The 20,315-nt window shown below is 37.5% G+C and overlaps 2 protein-coding genes across 3 annotated transcripts; both read left to right on the forward strand.

The window, feature by feature from the left end:
• Positions 1–8,244: 8,244 nt before the first annotated feature.
• On the forward strand, positions 8,245–11,625 carry LOC308707063 (carbonic anhydrase 4-like). The gene is made up of 9 exons (XM_081393146.1): positions 8,245–8,502; positions 8,631–8,703; positions 8,826–8,852; positions 8,962–9,132; positions 9,233–9,384; positions 9,597–9,665; positions 9,736–9,808; positions 9,935–10,098; positions 10,616–11,625. Exons 1-9 carry the CDS (start codon positions 8,500–8,502, stop codon positions 10,856–10,858), a joined length of 975 nt encoding a protein of 324 aa, XP_081249272.1. The 5' UTR covers positions 8,245–8,499; the 3' UTR covers positions 10,859–11,625.
• Positions 11,626–13,057: 1,432 nt separating this feature from the next.
• LOC308707064 (carbonic anhydrase 4-like) lies at positions 13,058–17,301 on the forward strand. Of its 2 annotated transcripts, none has more exons than XM_081393147.1 (9): positions 13,058–13,306; positions 13,476–13,542; positions 13,640–13,666; positions 13,847–14,017; positions 14,276–14,427; positions 14,498–14,578; positions 14,650–14,722; positions 14,807–14,970; positions 15,979–17,301. In XM_081393147.1, exons 1-9 carry the CDS (start codon positions 13,304–13,306, stop codon positions 16,273–16,275), a joined length of 1,035 nt encoding a protein of 344 aa, XP_081249273.1. In that variant the 5' UTR covers positions 13,058–13,303; the 3' UTR covers positions 16,276–17,301. The 2 variants fall into 2 exon arrangements, with proteins under 2 accessions (XP_081249273.1, XP_081249274.1); XM_081393148.1 differs by having other exon boundaries at positions 13,113–13,306; positions 14,276–14,365; positions 14,484–14,578; positions 15,979–17,161.
• The last annotated feature ends 3,014 nt before the right edge of the window (positions 17,302–20,315 follow it).

Raw genomic sequence — 20,315 nt, forward strand, 5'->3', positions numbered from 1 at the left:
GACCTGGGCTGCGTCCAGTCCCGACAAAACGTTGCACAACGTTTTTTAAACAGAAACGGTGATGCGTTGAACACACTGTTCTGATGACGCAAGAGTTGCAACTATGGCAGCTGAGAAGGCCATTCTTTGTGTTCTTTGTGAAGAATTTTCGGAGCCTGGTGAAGTCGGTATAAATATAGCCTAGTGTTTAATACTACAAAATGCCCGATGTTACAGTTACTGCACTTGACGCCCAGAACAAAAGAGAACATCCCAATCGAGTGAAGGGATTTGTGGAAACTGAAATGGAAGCACACATCTTACCTAATTCAGAGTAAAACACATCTATTTAGCCTCACATACTGACTTTATTTGTAGTTCATACTGTTTTAATCAATGGCGATTCTAGGGGGTGGCCTGGGGTGGCCGGGGCCACCCCTGAAAGCTCATTGGCCACCCCTGTGGCCACCCCAGATCTGATAGGTAGGTCAAGTTCGTCAACACAAGAAACTAGAAAGGTTGTCAATCAATGATGACAGCTGATCAACTGATTTAAGGCCAGTTTCACATTTTTAACTAACACAGTAACGGTCGTACTGAGACTGTGAGAGCTGATTTCTGCTCAGCGGACGTTTGGCCATGCAGGTCAGATGACCCATAAGAGCACGCGCGCTGCTGGTCCGTGAAACAAGAGGACGGTCACACAGTTGCAACAATACAACAACGATAAAAACGCTGGAATCAGTCGATTGAGAGGTATGGTCGGGACCCAACGCAACAGAGTGCGGCACGGGAATATAGATCTGATGGCCGAGTGCGGGCGCGGGCGGTTTATGCGTGTCGATTCGCGGGAGTCGGGACTCCCGCAAAATAGAATTATCTATAAATTGAACAAATAAAAACGAATAAATTGTCATTCATCTGTTGCACAAAAGCAACAAGAAAAACTAAAACAAAATAGAAACGATTTACAGGCCAGAGTCTCTATTTATAACATGTTTGCAACGTTGAACAATGTAACCAATCACAGACATTTGTGTTGATTTCTTGAACGCAATGGCCAATCAGATGCATTTAAGATAGAATCCCCTCACCACTCATAATTAACTTTTTGTTCAGTGCTGAATTCTGCATACTGGCAAATCATCTGGTTATAGCAAACAAAGTGTAGATATTATGAAAGATTAATTATGCAGCCAGTTTCATTGATAATAACAGAGATTTGTGAGATGGCGATGAACTGAGACAGTGGCGGAACTAGAGTTTTATACATGGGGTGGCCAGGGGGTGGCCACTGCTACTTGCGGGGGTACACAGTACACACACACACACACACACACACACATACACACATACAGTGGAAAAGCTTATGGAAGGAATTGGGTCACTCTGTTTGTGTCTATAAGTGTTGAACATCCAAAATATTTGCAGAAAACAAAGCTGAAGCACCAAGGAGATAAGATACCGTAGCATGTGTCTGTTATGAACTGCTGCATTTATTTACAAAAAAACCCTCACATTTACAATTTTTTTTTTAATTAGATATAGCAGGCATCAAGCAGACATGTACTTGAAAAATTTAAACAATTTTATTGCCCATCAATATAAAATCTTATCCTAGGAAGATTTAATACAACATAATTATTTCATTATAATAATTTATAATTATTCTTTCTATTTTTTTTTTTTTTTTTTGTGTGTTGATTTTCTGGTGAACTATCCTTTTAATCTGGCAAAATCTTCTCAACTTAAATTCCTGAATTTGGTATGTGATTGACTGCCTGTGTCTGGTAGATGCTCTGAGCTTTTGATGGTTCTGAAGTCTGACCACACTGACTCTGACTAGCCAGTGGTGATGCAGGGACTGGGGTCTGTTTGCATCTGATCTGCCTGTTAGTCCAGTCATTTTAAGCCAAAATGGGGGTCAACCTTGAACAAATTGCAACAGAAGCAAACTCAACTGATTTTGTATCCTCAATATGTCCTGAGTAAGGAAAAACAAGTCCAGAAGAATCCCATTAGGGGAAAGTTTAGAAAAAGACCCAAATATAGCCTATTCATTCTTTCTCTCACATGAATAGGGTAAAAATTAACCTTTAGATATCACCATGAAAATTACTGAGTTGATTACTTACATCAAGACAAACAAAAAATGTATTACAAGTTTTTTTTTAAAAACTGTTTGTTAACATGGACAAATGGTGCATAATCTAATTATGTATGTGCTAATTTGCATAAATACCACAACAGATCTAAACATTGGGTATAGCCAGGTGAAAATGTCTTGTTGAATCTTGTTGACATATAACTGTAAAATACTTAATGTTAATGTCTGAATGGAACCCATTTAGGCTACCCATGACCATTAATACATAGAGGCAGGAAGTACTTTTTAAGAGATTGGGTTTTGGGCTGGGTCTGTGGGACTGTTTCTGGGGGACGAGTCTGAGGGAAGAACAGGAGACAATGGTAAGGAGAATGCAGAAGACAAAAGGTAGGTAAAATAAAAAGTGAATCCCCAGAAACAGTTTTCAAAACTTTCCCCTAAAGGAATTCTTCTGGACTTTTTTTCCTTACTCAGGACATATTGAGGATACAAAATTATTTGAGTTTGCTTCTGCTGCAATTTGTTAAACCTTTTTTCATAAAATGACTGGACTTGTGCTTATTAAAAATAACTCTTATAGCCTATCTCTCTTTCTTTTCATGTTTAATTGACCCTGTTAAAAAATATGCCATGTTTAAAATATGATTCAAATCATATTCATATTCCAATCATCAATTACCAACATTTTTATCATAACTATTCTCCCAGTATAAAAAAAAATTGGTGTTTTTGGTAATTTTCACAATTTCATGGCACCCCAGAATATTTTGTTGTATGAATATCTGAACATACCAAAGAACAGACCCTGTGCTTTAAAAAAAAAAAAAATATCTGTTTTATTCTAGCTTCATGCGTCTTTTTTATCAACACTTGAATGTTGGCAAGTTTCATAAAAGCAACATGAGCAAAAAGCTGAGAAAATCGCATTTTTATCAAAGACTACATCAGGATCAGATTTAATTTAATGATGATCAAAACACAGTAGATCGAGTCCATCAGCACCCTACACCCATAAAGCTTCACAGTCCTAGTGATCGCATTATGATATCGCTTGTTTCTGCTCTCTTTTGCCTCCGTTTTGATCTCCTATCCTCACATTAGCTAGAACATTTGTATACTGTAACGTACACACGGCAAGGTAGCCTACTGTATGCGTGTATTAGGCCGAATATATTCGCCTTAAAAACTTACTTCAAATATGATGTTTTCTTATTCGGTGAAGTTCGGTATCTTGCAACTATCTCTCGTCCTCTGCTCGTCCGTTTGAAAACGCGCGCGCGCCGCGCTGCCGGCGAACGTAATTATTATTTTTTTTAAATCAGCGTCAGCAACTGCCAGTAGCAAATAAAATTTTGGGGTGGCACCCGGGGTGGCCAATCGCATGTCAGGGGTGTCCAGTGCCACCCCGGACCCCCCTCTGGCTCCGCCACTGAACTGAGATGTCAGCTTTTTAGGAATTATTAAATGAGAAATCCGTCCCGCGCAGGTCTCTAATGTAGACTATAAAAACAATCCACTAACATTATATTTACATTAACAGTAGCCTAGACTGCAATCTAGTGTATGTAAACCTTTTTGCAGATAGCCTAAACACAAATGCATTTTCGGACAAGTTAATGGACAAGTTAATTGAGTATCATATCCCCACTACGGTAATTAATAACAGACTATAGTAAAGACATTTCCTAAATAGGCCTGTGACTGTATCTTACATTTTATGAAATAGTACCATTATTTAAAAATAAAGTTTGCACTTTGTTACTATTATTAAAATCCTCTATTGTTCATAAGAGTTTGAAGGTTTACATAACATTACTTTATAGTATATATGGCCACCCCACTCTAGTTTTGTGTCCCATCTTGGCCACCCCAGTAAAAATGTCCTGGATACGCCACTGGTTTTAATACCCTGTATTTTCTTTCTCATTTTTAGGAAAAGCACTTAATTAGTCTACCATTGTTTATTTCTATACCAAATGTCATACACTTGCAATTGAGCTAAAAATATAAACAACTACATTTATTATGTTGATATCCTATATTTTTACAATAAAACTTACGACAAACATGTTTTCTAATATCCTCAGTTGTTGCGTAGCCTATACCGAGCTGCATCGAACACATTTGTAAATTAAAGCTGCAAGCAGCATTTATCGGGGTTCAAGCAGTTAAGGCCTTTAAGGCATTTAAGCACAAAAGCATCAAAAGTTATTAAGATTCATTTAGCAAGCATGTAACCACTGACATAATAGATGGAAAAGACCATTTACAGCCAATACAGGCAATTTGCCATGGGATATATATGGTTTTAAAGCTTTTTAACAGTTATAGCGCCACCTATGGTCCGATCTCCATAAAATTGTTTACTGTGACCTCAAATTGAACCCATACACATGTGTACTGAGTTTGGTGAAGATATCTCATTTACTTCTTGAGTTATAGCCATTTGAGTAAAATAGGCACCTCCCACGACGATTTGCCACATTCTAGAATTATTTAATATGATTCTAGCATGATTTACTATCATATACCATGTTCCAGAATGATTTATTAGGATTCTAGCATGATTTACCTTGATACACCTCATTTCAGTATTATTTACTATGATTTACAATGTTTCTAGCATGATTAACCACATTACTAGCAATTATGTGAAGTGTCAGTGCAAATGAGGTGATGAACACTGACAAAATATTATTGTGTTATAATAGTTAGTTATATACGTGATTTTTAGTGTGTGTCCAAGTATGAATGCAAAAGCACATGTAAAATATTTCATTATTAAGTAGAATGGCCAGCAGAGGGCACTAGAAGACCACTTATTGGCTCACTTTCACTTTAAACCAGTTTTCTGCACTAAAGCAAACCAGTTTTTCCATGTTAACTCAATGCATGCTTACACACACACACACACACACACACACACACACACACACACACACACACACACACACACACAAACACACACACACACACACACACACACACACACACACACACATACACACACAGCATAGTTAACCATGATTTACCATGATATACCACGTTCTAGTATTATTTACCAGGAGATAAACGACAATCTAGGATTATTTACTTTGATTTACCATGTTTCTAGCCTGATTTATCACATTACTAGCAATTATTTGAAGTGTCAGTGCAAATAAAGTGGTTAACACTGACAAAATATGATTGTGTTATAATAGTTATTGCTATATAAGTGATTTTTTTAGTGTGTATTCAAGTATGAATGCAAGCACATGTTGAAATATTTCATTAATAAGTAGAATGGCCAGCAGAGGGCAGTAGAAGACCACTTATTGGCTCACTTTCACTTTAAACCAGTTTTCTGCACTAAAGCAAACCAGTTTATCCATGTTAACTCAATGCATGCTTACACACACACACACACACACACACAGCATAGTTAACCATGATTTACCATGATTTACCACATTACTAGCAATTATTTGAAGTGTCAGTGCAAATAAAGTGATTAACACTGACAAAATATGATTGTTATAATAGTTATTGCTATATAAGTGATTTTTAGTGTGTATTCAAGTATAAATGCAAGCACATGTGGAAAAATTTAATTAATAAGTAGAATGGCCAGCAGAGGGCAGTAGAAGACCACTTATTGGCTCACTTTCACTTTAAACCTCATGATTTTGACCAGTTTTCTGCACTAAAGCAAACCAGTGTTTCCATGTTAACTCAATAATGCATACTTGCTACATATGCTACACACAATAATGCTACACACACACACACACACACACACACACACACACACAAATGTTTCAGTGATATTGGTGTCACATTCACCTTCATCACATTCACCTTTTGTCTTCATCACATTCACCATCTGTCGTCATCACCTGCACCTGCTCCTCATCACCCTCCTCGTCATCACCTGCTCCTCATCATCATAACCGTCACCTGTTGTCCTTGTCTTGATCTGTGTATTTAAGTTCCCCTCTCATCCATTATCATTGTCGGTTATTGTTTGTGCACTAGCACTCTGTTATGTTTGTTTTCATGTTGGAAAATAAAACCTTTGTTATATTTGTACCACACACACACACACACACACACACACACACACACACACACACACACACACACACACACACACACACACACACACACACACACACACACCATCATTTATCATGATTTACCATGGCTGATACCAATACCAATATGAGAAAATGACTATTTTAAACAGCAGGGGGCAGTAAAATACCACTTATTGGCTTAACATGCCATTAATTCATATCATTTTCACCTTTTTAACTGTTATAGAGGCAAATTTTGTCCGATCTGTCTGAAAATTTTCATGCTTGTTCAGGGTGATATTTCACACGTTCTGACTTGTTTTTAAGAAGGTCTGAGCATTGATTAAAGAGATATAGGCTTTCGGGGACACTTGGTAAAGGCCAGATTTTGAAGTGAACCTATTATAGCTATCCAAATGAAGTAGTTCAACTTTTTCTGACAATTATTGATCTAGTGAGTCCAGAGAATTGTATTGCACTAGTTTTGAACATTATGATATGAAAATTATATGATCAGAGATGGAAAAGACCATTTACAGCCAATACAGGCAGTTTACCATAGGAAATATATGATTTTAAAGCTTTTTAACAGTTATAGCGCCACCTATCGTCCGATCTCCATAGAATTTTTCATGCTTGTTAATGATGTTATGTCACATATGCTTACCAATTTTTGTGAAGTTCTGAGTTTTTATTTAGGATTTATAGGCTTTTTAATGTATTTTGACACGCCCATTTTATAAATTACCCTATTACAGCCATCCAAATGCAAAAGTTCAACTTTTTTTTGATAATTATTGATCTAGAGAGTCCAGAGAATTGTCCTAGACTGGTCTGGTTCCGATCGGGCAAAAAACCTAGGACTAGTTCGCAAAAGTAGGTTTTTAACATATTAATGAATAATTAATGAACAGTTTGATTGACAGCAATGGTTCTTGAGGCAAAGTTGTTCAGGATGAGGAGATCTATCAAATGATATGCATATTGTGTGGATATTTGTAACACCACGTGATTACAGAGCCGTAAAACTCGTTAGCGCCAACTAGTGGCCGATTTCTTTCAAAATTCTTACAGACCTTTAGGGCCATGAGCCGAACATGCCCATTGAGTTTCGTTCCGATCGGCCTCCGTTAACCTTGTCTAATAGGTGCTCAAACTTCGTTGGCCAATGGCGGCCATGTTTTTTGAGATACGCCAATGTCCTCATACACATACATGGCACCTTGGACCAAGACACTGCATACCAATTTTCAAGTCAATCGAACTAACGGTCAGGTGGTTATAGCCTGTTTTATGTTTTTTTCATTTTATAGCGCCACCATGAGGCCAATCGTCGCGATTTTTTTACTGTGACCCCAGAGTAAGCTCATACACATGTGTACCAAGTTTGGTGAAGATACCTCATTTACATCGGGAGTTATAGCCATTTTAGTAAAATAGGCCCCTCCCACAACGTACGTTTTGGCGCCCCTTAGCGACCGTGAATCGAAATTTCCACTTTTTTTCGATAATTATTGATATTCAGTCTCCAGAGAACATTTCTGCACTAGTTTGGTTCCAATCGGGCAAAAAACCAGGGACTAGTTCGCAAAAGTAGATTTTTGACAAAATTCAAAATGGCGGAAAATCTATCATGGCGGAAATGAAATCGGAGATATACGTTTTGTTTGTCAGGCGTCCAGCTTTCCAATGATATAAGACACTTGAGTCTACGACATACGGTCTAGGAGTTATGAGCAGGTTCGCGCTTTTGGTTGTTATAGCGCCACCTATGGGCCAATCGGGGTCATAATCTCTGAACCTTTCCTCGATTTTTGTACTACCATCTGTCAAAGTTTCAAAGTTCCAGCTCTTACGGTTTGGGCTGCACGATGCGTTTTACGGCAGAATAATAATAATAATAATAATAATAAAAATCAGCACAATTACAATAGGGTTTCAGCACTTCGTGCTTGAACCCCTAATTACTTTCCTTGAACTCATTGTGCGGGTTCACTTTAATACCGCGTGCTTTATATACATGTTGCTGCTGATTGGACTGCAGTTCTGACACACCCACCAAACAAGAGAAATCTCAAACCCCGTTGCACACCGGTGCACGCCGTTTCCAGGAAGTTCAACCCGGAAACCGAAACGTGCCCCTGATTCACATGCTTCACCTGAACCAAACTGACCATAATTAACTCTGACACCCTAAAGGGCAACAGCTGTCAGTCTTTGGTGTTTGAGGTCACCCTAAGCTTGTTTGCTGCTTTTAAAGCTTTTGAGTGGAATGCTTTTTGAGTAATTGTTTTGGAGTAGGGTCTTGCAGGTTAAATATACATAGAGAACTTGGTTTTGGTTTAATTAACTAAAATGGTAAGTTAAGTGTGGGATAATTTCCTATTGATTGAATCTTTGAGATTTGCAAAAAATGTAAATCTAAAATATTTAAATTAATAGGTAGAATTTGTAACACTATCCTTTCGCATTTCCTCTCCTTCAAGATGAATTCCTGGTTTATGACCTGCCTTGCAGCTTGTTTGTTGTCTGTATCATACAGCGCACCAATATCTGTGGGTAAGATGTGATCATGTGACTTGGTTTCCAAACTCATGCTATTCAATTATGTTCTTTAGGTTTCTACTGTCAAAAAATTCTCATTCAATGTGTTAATCTTGCTGTATTTGGGCTCTTCTCAGCTTGGTGTTATCACATGCCTTCATGTAGTAAGTTGTTCTTGCATCCTTTTTAAACAGGTTATTGTTTTATGACTCCTCCTTTCATGGCACAGAATAAGTCAGTGAGTTTTGCTTGAATGTGCTTTCTGCATCTCAGGTGACGTCACATGGCCCATAATTGCAGAAAAAGACTGTAATGGCACTCAACAGTCTCCAATAGATATCATAACCACCAGTGTCCAGACTAATGCTAATCTGACCCCTTTCAACTTCACTGGCTACGATGACAAAATGACCTTGACTCAGATTAAAAACACTGGCAAGACAAGTGAGTACATGTTCAAATGCATGGATGACAATAAAATGAGCTGCAAGTCAAAGTGACATACAAATAACATATGCATGTGGTAATTGGCTTTACTCTTCAGTTAAAGTTACCCTTGATCACACGAGAATGCATGTGGAGGGAGGTGATCTGCCAGGCTTGTTTGCCAGCAGGCATTTTCATCTCCACTGGGGTAACGGCAGCACCATGCCTGGATCTGAACACACTGTGGATGGCAAACAATACCCTATGGAGGTATGAAGATTGTACAGGGGTGCGTTTCCCGAAAGCATTGTTGGCCAACTATGGTCGCAAGTTCCGTCGTTACCAATAGAGTTCAATGGACATTGCGATGAACTTGCGACCATAGTTGGCCAACGATGCTTTTGGGAAACGCACCCCAGACTAGTACAACTTTTTGTACTTGTACTTTATCACTCAGCATTTGTCCTGCCCATTTGTTTCAGCTGCACATAGTGAATAAGTTTGAACATAACGGGTCAACTACATTGGCTGCTCTTGGTTTCTTCATTGAGGTATGTTTCTTACCAATAAATGGTTTGAGACTGTGTTTTAGTTGAGTTTTGTTCTTTTTGTTTTGAACAGGCCACTGATGACACTGGTAAACCAGAGAGCTGGAAGACCTTGACATCTTACCTGGAAAACATCGCCAATGCAGGCAGGTCTCAGGCTTCAAGTATATGTTGCTTTTGTTCCATGTCTGAAATTCTGTGTGCGTTGTCCTGTTGTCAGATGTGACTTCCTCCCTAAAATAATGTTTTCTAATGGCCTTCCTGCTTCTCAGATGATAAAGCATGCATCACTGATTATCTCTCTATGGATGATCTGCTTCCTGGAGTGGACCGGACGAAATATTACCGTTATATGGGTTCTTTGACTACACCAAACTGCAAAGAAGGTGTTGTGTGGACCATCTTTAAAGACCCGGTCAAAGTCAGCCAGGATTTGGTAAGTCTAGAGAAAAAAACATTAAGGTTATTTATTGGCATTCACGGGTCCATGAAAAGCCTTTAAGGACCATGGTTATTTGGCAAGGTAACTTATGTTAAAAAGGTTCTTCAGATTAAAATTATCTTCACTAAACCCTTAAGTTTTTCACAGTGATGTCATCGAATAACCATTTGTGTTCCTCAAATAACCTTTTATTGATCAGTTCTAGTATTACGAACATTTTATCTACACACTTAAGCTAAAAGGGGGGGTTGGGTTCTTCATGGATCCACAGATGCCAATCAAAAGCCTTTATTTTTGAGTAAAGAAGGGGGTCATAAGAACTGTTCACTGAAAGGTTCTTTGGGGAACCGAAAAAAAGTCTCCCACTCTCTTATCAGTTATATTTTGGTATTTCAATATCTTTGGTTTGGTTGCAAATAAGTTGATTTTGGGTGTTTATTAATGGAACACAGAAAAAAAAGTTTTTTTTTTTTCTGGTCCCTTTTTTTTTTTTTTTTTTTTTCAATTCTAGATTGACCTATTCAGCACCAGGGTTTACGTCAACAAGGCCACCAACTCTCCCCTAATGGTGGACACGTTCAGGGGTGTACAGCCAGTCAATGGCAGGATCATAACATCACAGGTGGCCGGTACCACAGCTTCTGATCCTGTAACCCAATTGGTATCAAACATGGACATTCTAGACCTCTCTTCTGAGTGTCATACCCCTGAACCTTACCCTGCATTTGATTTCCCAACTGATGAATTCTGGTAGGATTCAAGTGGGGTGGACAATGTTGTGAAGTGTCTTTTTTTTTTTTTATTATTATTATTTTCAAGTAATATTTTAACAAATTAGAAAAAAGTAACTTGTTCCAGTTTTTTTTTTTTTAAATGGTGTCCTAGTTCATGTATGCATTTATCTCTGTCCAACACTATATTTAACAAGTTATCAACTGAAGCACACTAGCTACTGTTTTATGGGTGTGAATTTGGTTTTTTTTGATACTCTTGAAAACATGTCTGACGTACACTATCTTTTACTCTACAATTGCCATTATGACATTTTGTCAGTTTTGCACTTTAGAATGAAACCACTTAAGATTTTAGAGTTGTAACGTAGATTAAATGTATTTGGTGTACAGGAGCTAATATAGAATTTGACTTTTAAACATGTGGTTCTCAATTTGTCATAAGTTGCTGTTCTTAGTTTGAGTAATTCAAGTGATCTCAATTTAGCAGATGTAACTAGTGCTTGTTTTGACTGTCATTCTCTTGTCTAGTCAGGTTTTCTCCTCCTGCAGGAATCACTGGTTTGGAGTTTTACACTGGTTTATCCTTATGTACAGTATATGCACAAGGGTTTTGGGTCTTATCTTTAAATGGTAATATATTTAGTCTATGCATCAACATGTGACTGCCTTGTCAAAACACTGCCTTTCATTCATACTCCATTCAACTAATCTGTAAACCTTTTTATTCGCTTTATTTATTTTTAAATGTATGTTCTGTTTGGATAAATAAAGGTCTGTCATGTTCTCAGTCAGGTAGCAAGTTTCATTCATCTCACAAGCTCCACTTATGAAATGCAACCTTGTAATGCTTAATGGAGTGATCTGGGAAGATTCTCTTCTGAGTGATGGCACAGCCAAGAATCGAAATATTGTCTATAATATTGTCCTGAATCCAAACCCAACCCTGTCTATCCAAATGCCAGGCTTTCCATTTAAAATGAAAGAAAGCTGAATTTGCACTAATTTCAAACACCCAAGTTCTAGGTGTCAGTCTTTCAAAATAAATTCACGATCTAAGTACAATGGTAATAACTTTTTCTTTTTTTTTTCTTTTTTTTGTGTGAGGGATATTAAAGGAACACTCCGACTTTTTGGGACTTTAGCTTATTCACAGTATCCCCCAGAGTTAGATAAGTCCATACATACCTTTTTCATTTCTGTGCGTTCTGTAAGTGTTATTTGACGCACCCACCGCTAGCCTAGCTTAGCACAAAGACTGGATGTAAATGGATAATGGTAGCATACTAATCAGTTGACTATATGACTATACAGATCACAACATGTAAATAGGAAAATGTTTGCATTATTTTGTCACTTATTAGGATTAGTATGCTACCATTATCCATTTACATCCAGTCTTTGTGCTAAGCTAGGCTAGCGGTGGGTGCGTCAAATAACACTTACAGAACGCACGGAGATGAAAAAGGTATGTATGGACTTATCTAACTCTGGGGGATACTGTGAATAAGCTAAAGTTCCAAAAAGTCGGAGTTTTCCTTTAAACAATTTCCCTTCAATTACGATTCGTATTTGTCAGTGTGTGAGTTTGAACTAATTTTTATCCTAATGGAAAGCTGAGTATTAAGTTTCTAAACCTGTTAATAAAACACAGTAATTAATCAAAGAAAAAGAAAAACAGCATATTAAGTTTTAAACAAGTTTTTTTTTTTTTTTTAAATCAGAATTTGACTATCAGCAAACATATCAGGCAACATTGTCAGATATACATTTTATTAGTATGGTAAATATTCAACTAAGTAAATTAATTTGGGTGATGTAGCATCATTAATGCGATTACGATATTCGCCTTATTTTATACGATATTTACGATTTAAATCTCCTAAAACAGACTCCAGCAACACGCCACTCAGCTTTGCCATTCATTATAAAATGTACCTGAACTTTTAAAACTTATGTTTTAATACTTAGTTTCTCTAAACATGCGTTCTCTAAAAGCTACTTTAACTTTACTTGAGTCAGTATCCATAAAAGTATATTTACTTATGCTTAAATATGATGATTGGATAATTAATACAACGCAGAGTATCTTTAACATTCCTTTCTATGATAAAAATTAATACTCATAAGTTTGTTACATCTGACATGCATGAAAGAAACTGGACATCAATTTACCTGTCTGGGGAAGGAGTGTATAAAACACCTGAACCAAATGGACCTTAATCACACCTGGTACCACCTGTCTCAATTAAATTTTTGATACCCATCCATAGGTGTGTCTTTGCACATTTCAGGACTTTAAAAGTCTTTGAAAATAAAGCTTTCATACATGGTGGGTTTCCAACAGAGTTTTGCAGTTTCAATACGGGAGCCAGGTTTTGGTTTTGGTTTTGGTTTTGGTTTTAATCGGAAGATAGGCATCCAATTGCAATATTTAAGGACTGGTGAAGTTGTTTTAACTAAGTAAAATGGTAAGATAAAACATTCATAAAAATGTAGTGTAAAAGTTAACACACATAACAAGTGTAATGCTTAAATGTAATTGATTTGTTCTGGGAAAGAACTTTGCTTTGATTAATCCATTTAGTTGAAAATTACAAGCTGTTTGCATTACTTCTGTTGTTTTTTTTTTTTTTTTAGATGAATGCTTTCATGGCCTGCCTTGCTTGTCTGTGGCTGATGATACACACTGCATCATCCTCTGTGTGTAAGTGTTTGCTCATCATTCCTCTGATTAATGTCACTGTAGATGGTCATGTTTCAAACATTAATGTCCATTTGCCTTTTTTTTTTTTTTTTTTTAGCGTGGTGCTATAACAGGCCATCCTGCAGTAAGTTCCCCTATACCTTAACCTAAATTAAATATTATGTAGGGTAAGCCTATAGCTACAACAAAGATATTTATATTATAAGTTTAAAATGTGGTGTTCAATGATGAAATCTGAACAAGTTAACAAAATACTTCTCTGTTAACAGGGTGAGGATGTTTATATTTCTTTTTTGCATTTCAGGTGATGTCACTTGGCCCAGAATTGCAAGTAAAGACTGTAATGGCACTCAACAGTCTCCAATAAACATCATATCAGCCAATGTCCAGACTAATGCTAATCTGATACCTTTCAACTTCACTGGCTACGATGACAAAATGACCTTGACTGAGATTGAAAACACTGGCAAGACAAGTGAGTAGATCTCTTTATTGTCTTAAACTGTTTTATTCTACTTTTGTGCAATACAGGCTTTTTTCAGGGGTGCGTTTCCTGAAGCCAATTATAGTTTTGTCGTTACCAACACAATTCAGCAAACTTAGCTAAAGTTCTAGAGGTGTTTTAAAAAAAGTTAAACTTTAACTTTGTCACTGTGTTTAGACTGCAGTGTTGTGCAAGAGAAAGTGGCTTGGAACAAAATCTCACTGTTCAATTTATGGTTTTACTCTTCAGTTAAAGTTACCCTTGATCACACAAGAATGCAGGTGGAAGGAGGTGATCTGCCAGGCTTGTTTACCAGCAGGCATTTTCATCTCCACTGGGGTAACGGCAGCACCATGCCTGGATCTGAACACACTCTGGATGGCAAACGATACCCTATGGAGGTATGAATATAATGTAATACAATAAAGCTTTGTTTTTATTACTGGTCTTATGAAAGGTCTTGCGTCTCAGTTGCATGTCATAAATAAGGCTGAACATAATGGCAGCATGTCTGGTGGTCCAGAAATGGCAATTCTTGGTGTCTTTATTGAGGTATGTTGCCTTTTCCTCTCTCCTATTTGGAGAACTATTTCAACAATATTTAACTGAAATGTCACCCACAGGCCTCTAATGACATTGGGAAACCGACGAGCTGGGAGAACTTAACATCTTATCTTAAGAAAATTGCCAATGCAGGTTTGGCCATGATCCTAGAGTATGAGGAAAGTAGTTGTATAAAATATGCTGGTAATGTTCATAAATGTATTAATTTTGTCTAAGGTGATGTAGCAAGCATTTCCCACAATATCTCCATGAATGATCTGCTTCCTGGAGTGGACAGAACGAAATATTACCGTTATATTGGCTCTATAACCACACCAAACTGCACTGAAGGTGTTGTGTGGACCATCTTTAAAGACCCGGTCAAAGTCAGCCAAAATTTGGTAAGTCTAGTGGATTCTTGGCACTGAAAACAGCGTCGTCTTGACATTGAAAACACAAACCAAATTCTTACAGTAGAACTACAGTGTTTGAGGGCGGGTCAAAATAGACGTCGTTCGAGGGCAGCCAATGAAGATCGTAGGCTGGCATTATGCAAATTTGTTACGTAGGATTGTAACAGGAAGTGAGACTGGAATTGCTGACGACTCGTTTCGGCAGTTTAGAATCAATTCTTTTGGGAGACAATGGGCCTCATTTATCAATCTAATGTAGAAACGAGCGTTAGCTCATTTTGAATAGCTCAACAGTCTTTGTTTAAATCTCGTTTTCTTGATTTAACGTGAGTACCATATTTACCATGCCTAATATTGATCTAGCTCACTGCAGTGTGCAACAAGTGTTTCATATGCTAGCCACTAAGCGAATGCACCGAGTAGCTTCATAACTTTCAACACACTCAAATGTGTCTAACATAATAAAAGTGCTGCGCTACCCCACATACGCATGACCGGAAGAAGAGGAAGCGGCGACTGTGGCATAATATAAGCTCCACTGCTCTCCAGCCGTGTCTCACGCTCGTCTCTCAGTAGCAATTGCTCCAGTGGCCTTGTTCCAATCCACTGGCTTTCGTAACGTTAATAAATCTGTAATACATTACTGGTCATCCATGAATATGATTTCTGCCCGAGTCCCATCGTATTCTCCATAGACATAATGGTATTCTCCACCAGCTGTAGAGGTGAAGATAACTCGAAATCAAGGTGTCATCAAGCTTGCTTTTCTGAATAAATGACATCTAGTGGTGAAAAATGACATGGTGTGCCTTTAGATGTGTTCTATAGTCTTTGGTATAACTGACTCTGCATCACATTAAGTTTAGCTGTAGTCCAAATGGATAGAATTTACGTACAATTCAGTTTTCTTAAAATAAACTTCTTAATTTAGGCCTCAATTCTTGAGACATAGTTTCTCAGCATCTTCAGCTTTTAAACTGCTTTTGTATTATCTAGATTGACCTCTTCGCTAAGACTGTCTACATCAACAACGCCACCAATTCTTCTCTAATGACCAACACTTTCCGGGGTGTTCAGCCCATCAATGGCAGGATTGTGATGTCACAGGTAGCAGGTTCCAAAACTTCTGGCCAACTCAAACCAACTACATCAACCACTAAACCAACATCAACCACAAAACAAACTACATCAACTGCAAAAACAACAACATCAACGGCAACAAACCCATCCCAGGCTCTTGCTCGCCCACTTCTGAGTCTCGTACTCCTGTATTGCATCCTACATTTGTTCTAAAACCAGTCGACAAAATGAAGGTACTTTTGAACTGATGTCTCTAGAGTATACATGATGGTATAATATTCCCTTTACATTTTTACAGATGTTAAAAAAAAAAAAAAAATTGTAAACATCCATATAAATTTTGTCTGGTTTAATGCATCGTTCTTGTCAAGGTTTAATATTGCGGTGGAAAGATTTCAGTGTTTTTCAGCTTAATGCTGTTTCCTCGCTCTCAGCTTGTTTCCTGCAATGGTTTTATACGGAAATGTGGATGTCTCCCAAGTTGTGCACTGAAGGTCTTGAACATTTTGGTTGTGGTGTTTTATGATTTGGTGCACAGTTTTGAAAAACATTTGAGCATGTGTTTGGACTTTTAAATGCACTTATTTTAATATTTGACTACAGTGGCGGCTTTGCAGTTTGAAATGGAAAGCGATGAATGTAGGCAACAGGCTGAGGTTGAAGGACATTACATTAATTTTAAACTTGGCTTTATAGGAGGAAAAAGCCTGTTAATCCTTTTTCTCCACCAGAAAAAGGTTCTTTTGACATTTCACTCATGGCTATTTTGTAGGTTTTCACTAAAGTTTGGATTTGTTAGTACACCAGGCTGATCTCATGAAATGCGTCTCTATAGCACACATTGTATTTCTCGTGCAATTTATACAATGCGTGCTTTAGAGACGATTTCATGAGATCAAGTTAGTTCACAAGGTTTTGTTTGTTTTTCCCCAGTCCCTTCTAAGTGTCATTGTTTGTCAAAATGCTTCAGTGCAGTATTCAACCAGTCATTTGAGATTTTTATTCCTTGCTTTTTTTAAATGCTTATTACTATTGTCTTGAGGTGGGGGAAAAAAAAATCATTAAAGTTACTAATTGTATCAAATTTGATCGGTTTTACATGTGTTTTTTTTGTCAGTCATTTTAACTGCAGATGATTGGATTGAGAATCAATCTTGTGGTTTTGATTTGTCTTTGAATATAAATGATATATAATATTAGTGTTCGGGAGACATAGCACTAGACTAGCATACATAAGCTGACATTGAAAAAAAAGTAAAATGACAGTTCCTTCAACTCTAAAACAGAAATTTCTATTTTTATAGCATATCTTTTGGTAGCAAATAATAGCTCTGACATTCATTTGCCTAACATGCCACATGGCAACTAAATAATGCTAGGTTAACAGCTTATTTGACATTTATCAAAACATAATTTTCAGGTTTTACCACAGAAGTATCAGAATGGCTTCCAAACATCTGAAATCCGACTTTAAAAGCAACTTTAGTGCTTTTGTAGTGGCGCTTTGTTGGGGGGGAACAGTCTCGACTAGTCGAGCCACGAACGCCGTGCTACATTAGATTTCACAAACGTACCCAGCAAACACAGAACGTTCCCCTAACGTTCCCGTTTGGTTCCCATTTGGTTATTTTTTTGGGGAATCAAACAAGAACGTTCTGGGAACGTTCCCTGTAGGTTATTTTTAGGATCTATGTTTATAACATTAAGGGAACGTTCCCAGAACGTTCCCTGTAGGTTATTTTTAGGTTTTATTTTTATAATATTAAATTTATAACCTAAAGAGAACGTTCTGGGAACGTTCCCTGCAGGTTGTTATTTAATAACCTAAAGAGAACCTTCCCAGAACGTTCCCTGCAGGTTATTTTTAGGTTTAATTTTTATAACCTAAAGAGAACCTTCCCAGAACGTTCCCTGTAGGTTATTTTTAGGTTTATTTTTTATAACCTAAAGAGAACCTTCCCAGAACGTTCCCTGTAGGTTATTTTTAGGTTTAATTTTTATAACCTAAAGAGAACCTTCCCAGAACGTTTCCTTGCAGGTTTTAGGTTTTTATTTTTATAACCTAAAGAGAACGTTCTGAGAACGTTCTCTGCAGGTTATTATTTTAATATCACTTACTATTAACAGGCAGATTCAACTGACAACGTCGTCAGTACGGTCCCCTAAGGTTATAAGATAACCAACAACGTTCAGATCTATTCGCAATAACTTTTTATTAATGATATTTTAAATTGTTATATATTTTAATTCTATATGTTAAATGCTGCGTGACTTTGAAGTGTTTTAATGCGCATGCGCGTGATCAAACACTGGAGCACGTGCGCTGCGCGAGAGCAGATGGAAACGTCATCGACAACTGACAAACAACAAAACTCCAGTCTCTCGCTGTTGGTTTCACTGCTTTCAGGTAAGTTTAGACAACAAAATCTCACAAATAATACACACAAACGCCCCTGACACATTTCTTACGTGTAATTGACACGCTTCTGTTAAATATTTATTTAAAAAAAAAATGGTTTTATGTCTTTGAAAAAGTCCGTTAGCATCTACGCTAGCTAACCGTTTTCAAAAGACAACGTTAGGCCTAAGTTACGTTAAGTTGAGGTCTTATTTATGAAAGTTTGGGTTTTTAAACACATATTTAGTGTAGATAACAGTTTTTGATAGTTTTGCTGGTAATTTGTCAATGGGAAGTAAGCTAATTTATTTATAATTATAATTCCTATCGACCAGCTCACATCGCACATCGTTCGTGGCTAGACTAGTCGAGCTGGCTCCTGCCTGTAAATGCGTAATGTACTGTCTTTATAAAGTATCTTCTTATTAAACTGTCTGTACACTTACAAAGTTCTCAATGCTTCGTTTTGCATGTAGGGACCCTCATTATGCTACCGTGTAAGTGTGAGGCTATTTTGAGCCTTGTTAGTGGTATTAACTTGCGATTTACTTTTACTTACTCTCTGCCCTATATACTACTGTTATAAGCTAATCTGTTTTTATAAATAAAACTCTTTACATTCGATTTTCATGAAATGAAAAATGCATCGCAGGGAACGATCGACTCGGTAACCATGTGTTAATTACCCCTAGGTTCATTTTTCACTTGATTTGTCCTTTAAGCTGTGTTCACGTCATGTTTCATTGCTTGGAAAAAAAGTGCGCTCAAATGTCACGTACTTTTTTTCCCCACAAAAAAGGACTTGCATAAAAATCGGTGTACAGGCTTTTAAAGACAACCTTGGAAGTCAAGGAAGGTCTCATGTTCTAAGTTATGTTACAAGCTGTTCACGCATTGATTGGTGTAATTTATCTGTCCAATGGTGGTTTTCCAATAATATGGGTGAAGGTCTTTGTGCGTTACTGTCTTAGCTTTTACGCAACACAAGATGAAATGAAATACATTTTCTCATATCTAGTAGCCTATACCTCGTTTTTTTCTTCTGACTCCATAAATGAAAAAAGGTTTTAATGATATCTGAGCATCATTAAAAGTAAGCGAATGTTTGATTATTCTTTTTAACTCAAATTATTTTACCCGCTTAGATTAGGAAACTGTCGCTTTTAAGGTCCTACGCCTTCTGTTTTACGCGGGTCTCACGATCACAAACTCGCCAGCTTCGGTCACTAAACAGAGGTAATTGGCTAGATGGGCTACCTGAGATGGTCGCATTCTGTCACGGTGTCAGGTTTGTGTTCTTCCAGGTGTCCACTAGATGTCCTCCTTCCCCACGGTGTCGGTCACAAGTTGAACTACATTCCCCACAATCCTTGTCTCATCATTGCACTCAGCTGTTCCCTATCACTAATCATTGCACTCAGCTGTTCCCTATCACTAATCATTGCACTCAGTCTTTTCTCCATTAGCATTGTCTATTCCCTGTGTATATAACCCTGTCTGTTTTAGTCTGTGTCACGGAGTCCTTGTTATTCATCACACCACCTTTGAGGTCTGTTTTTCATCTGTGTCTTTTTCTGTTCTTGTGTTTTGGATTGCTGATTTTTGAGTTTGACTTTTGCCTGGACTGATTTCGTTTATGGATTTCCCCAATAAATATTACTTACCGCATTCTTGGATCTTCCCTTCTTTCCCGAGTGTGGATCGTGACAGAAGGACTCCGTCACACACAAGATCCAGCGGTATGAATGTCAATGTCTCTTCCCCAGCCACCGAGCGGGAGAGAAGACAGATTTTTGAGGGGACCCGGTTGGTCAAATTTCGCGGAACCCGTGTAGGCTGCAATAGAGGAGGTGGT

The sequence above is a fragment of the Scardinius erythrophthalmus genome (genome assembly GCF_964197995.2).
Source record: "Scardinius erythrophthalmus genome assembly, chromosome: 18".
Taxonomy (NCBI): Eukaryota; Metazoa; Chordata; class Actinopteri; order Cypriniformes; family Leuciscidae; genus Scardinius; species Scardinius erythrophthalmus.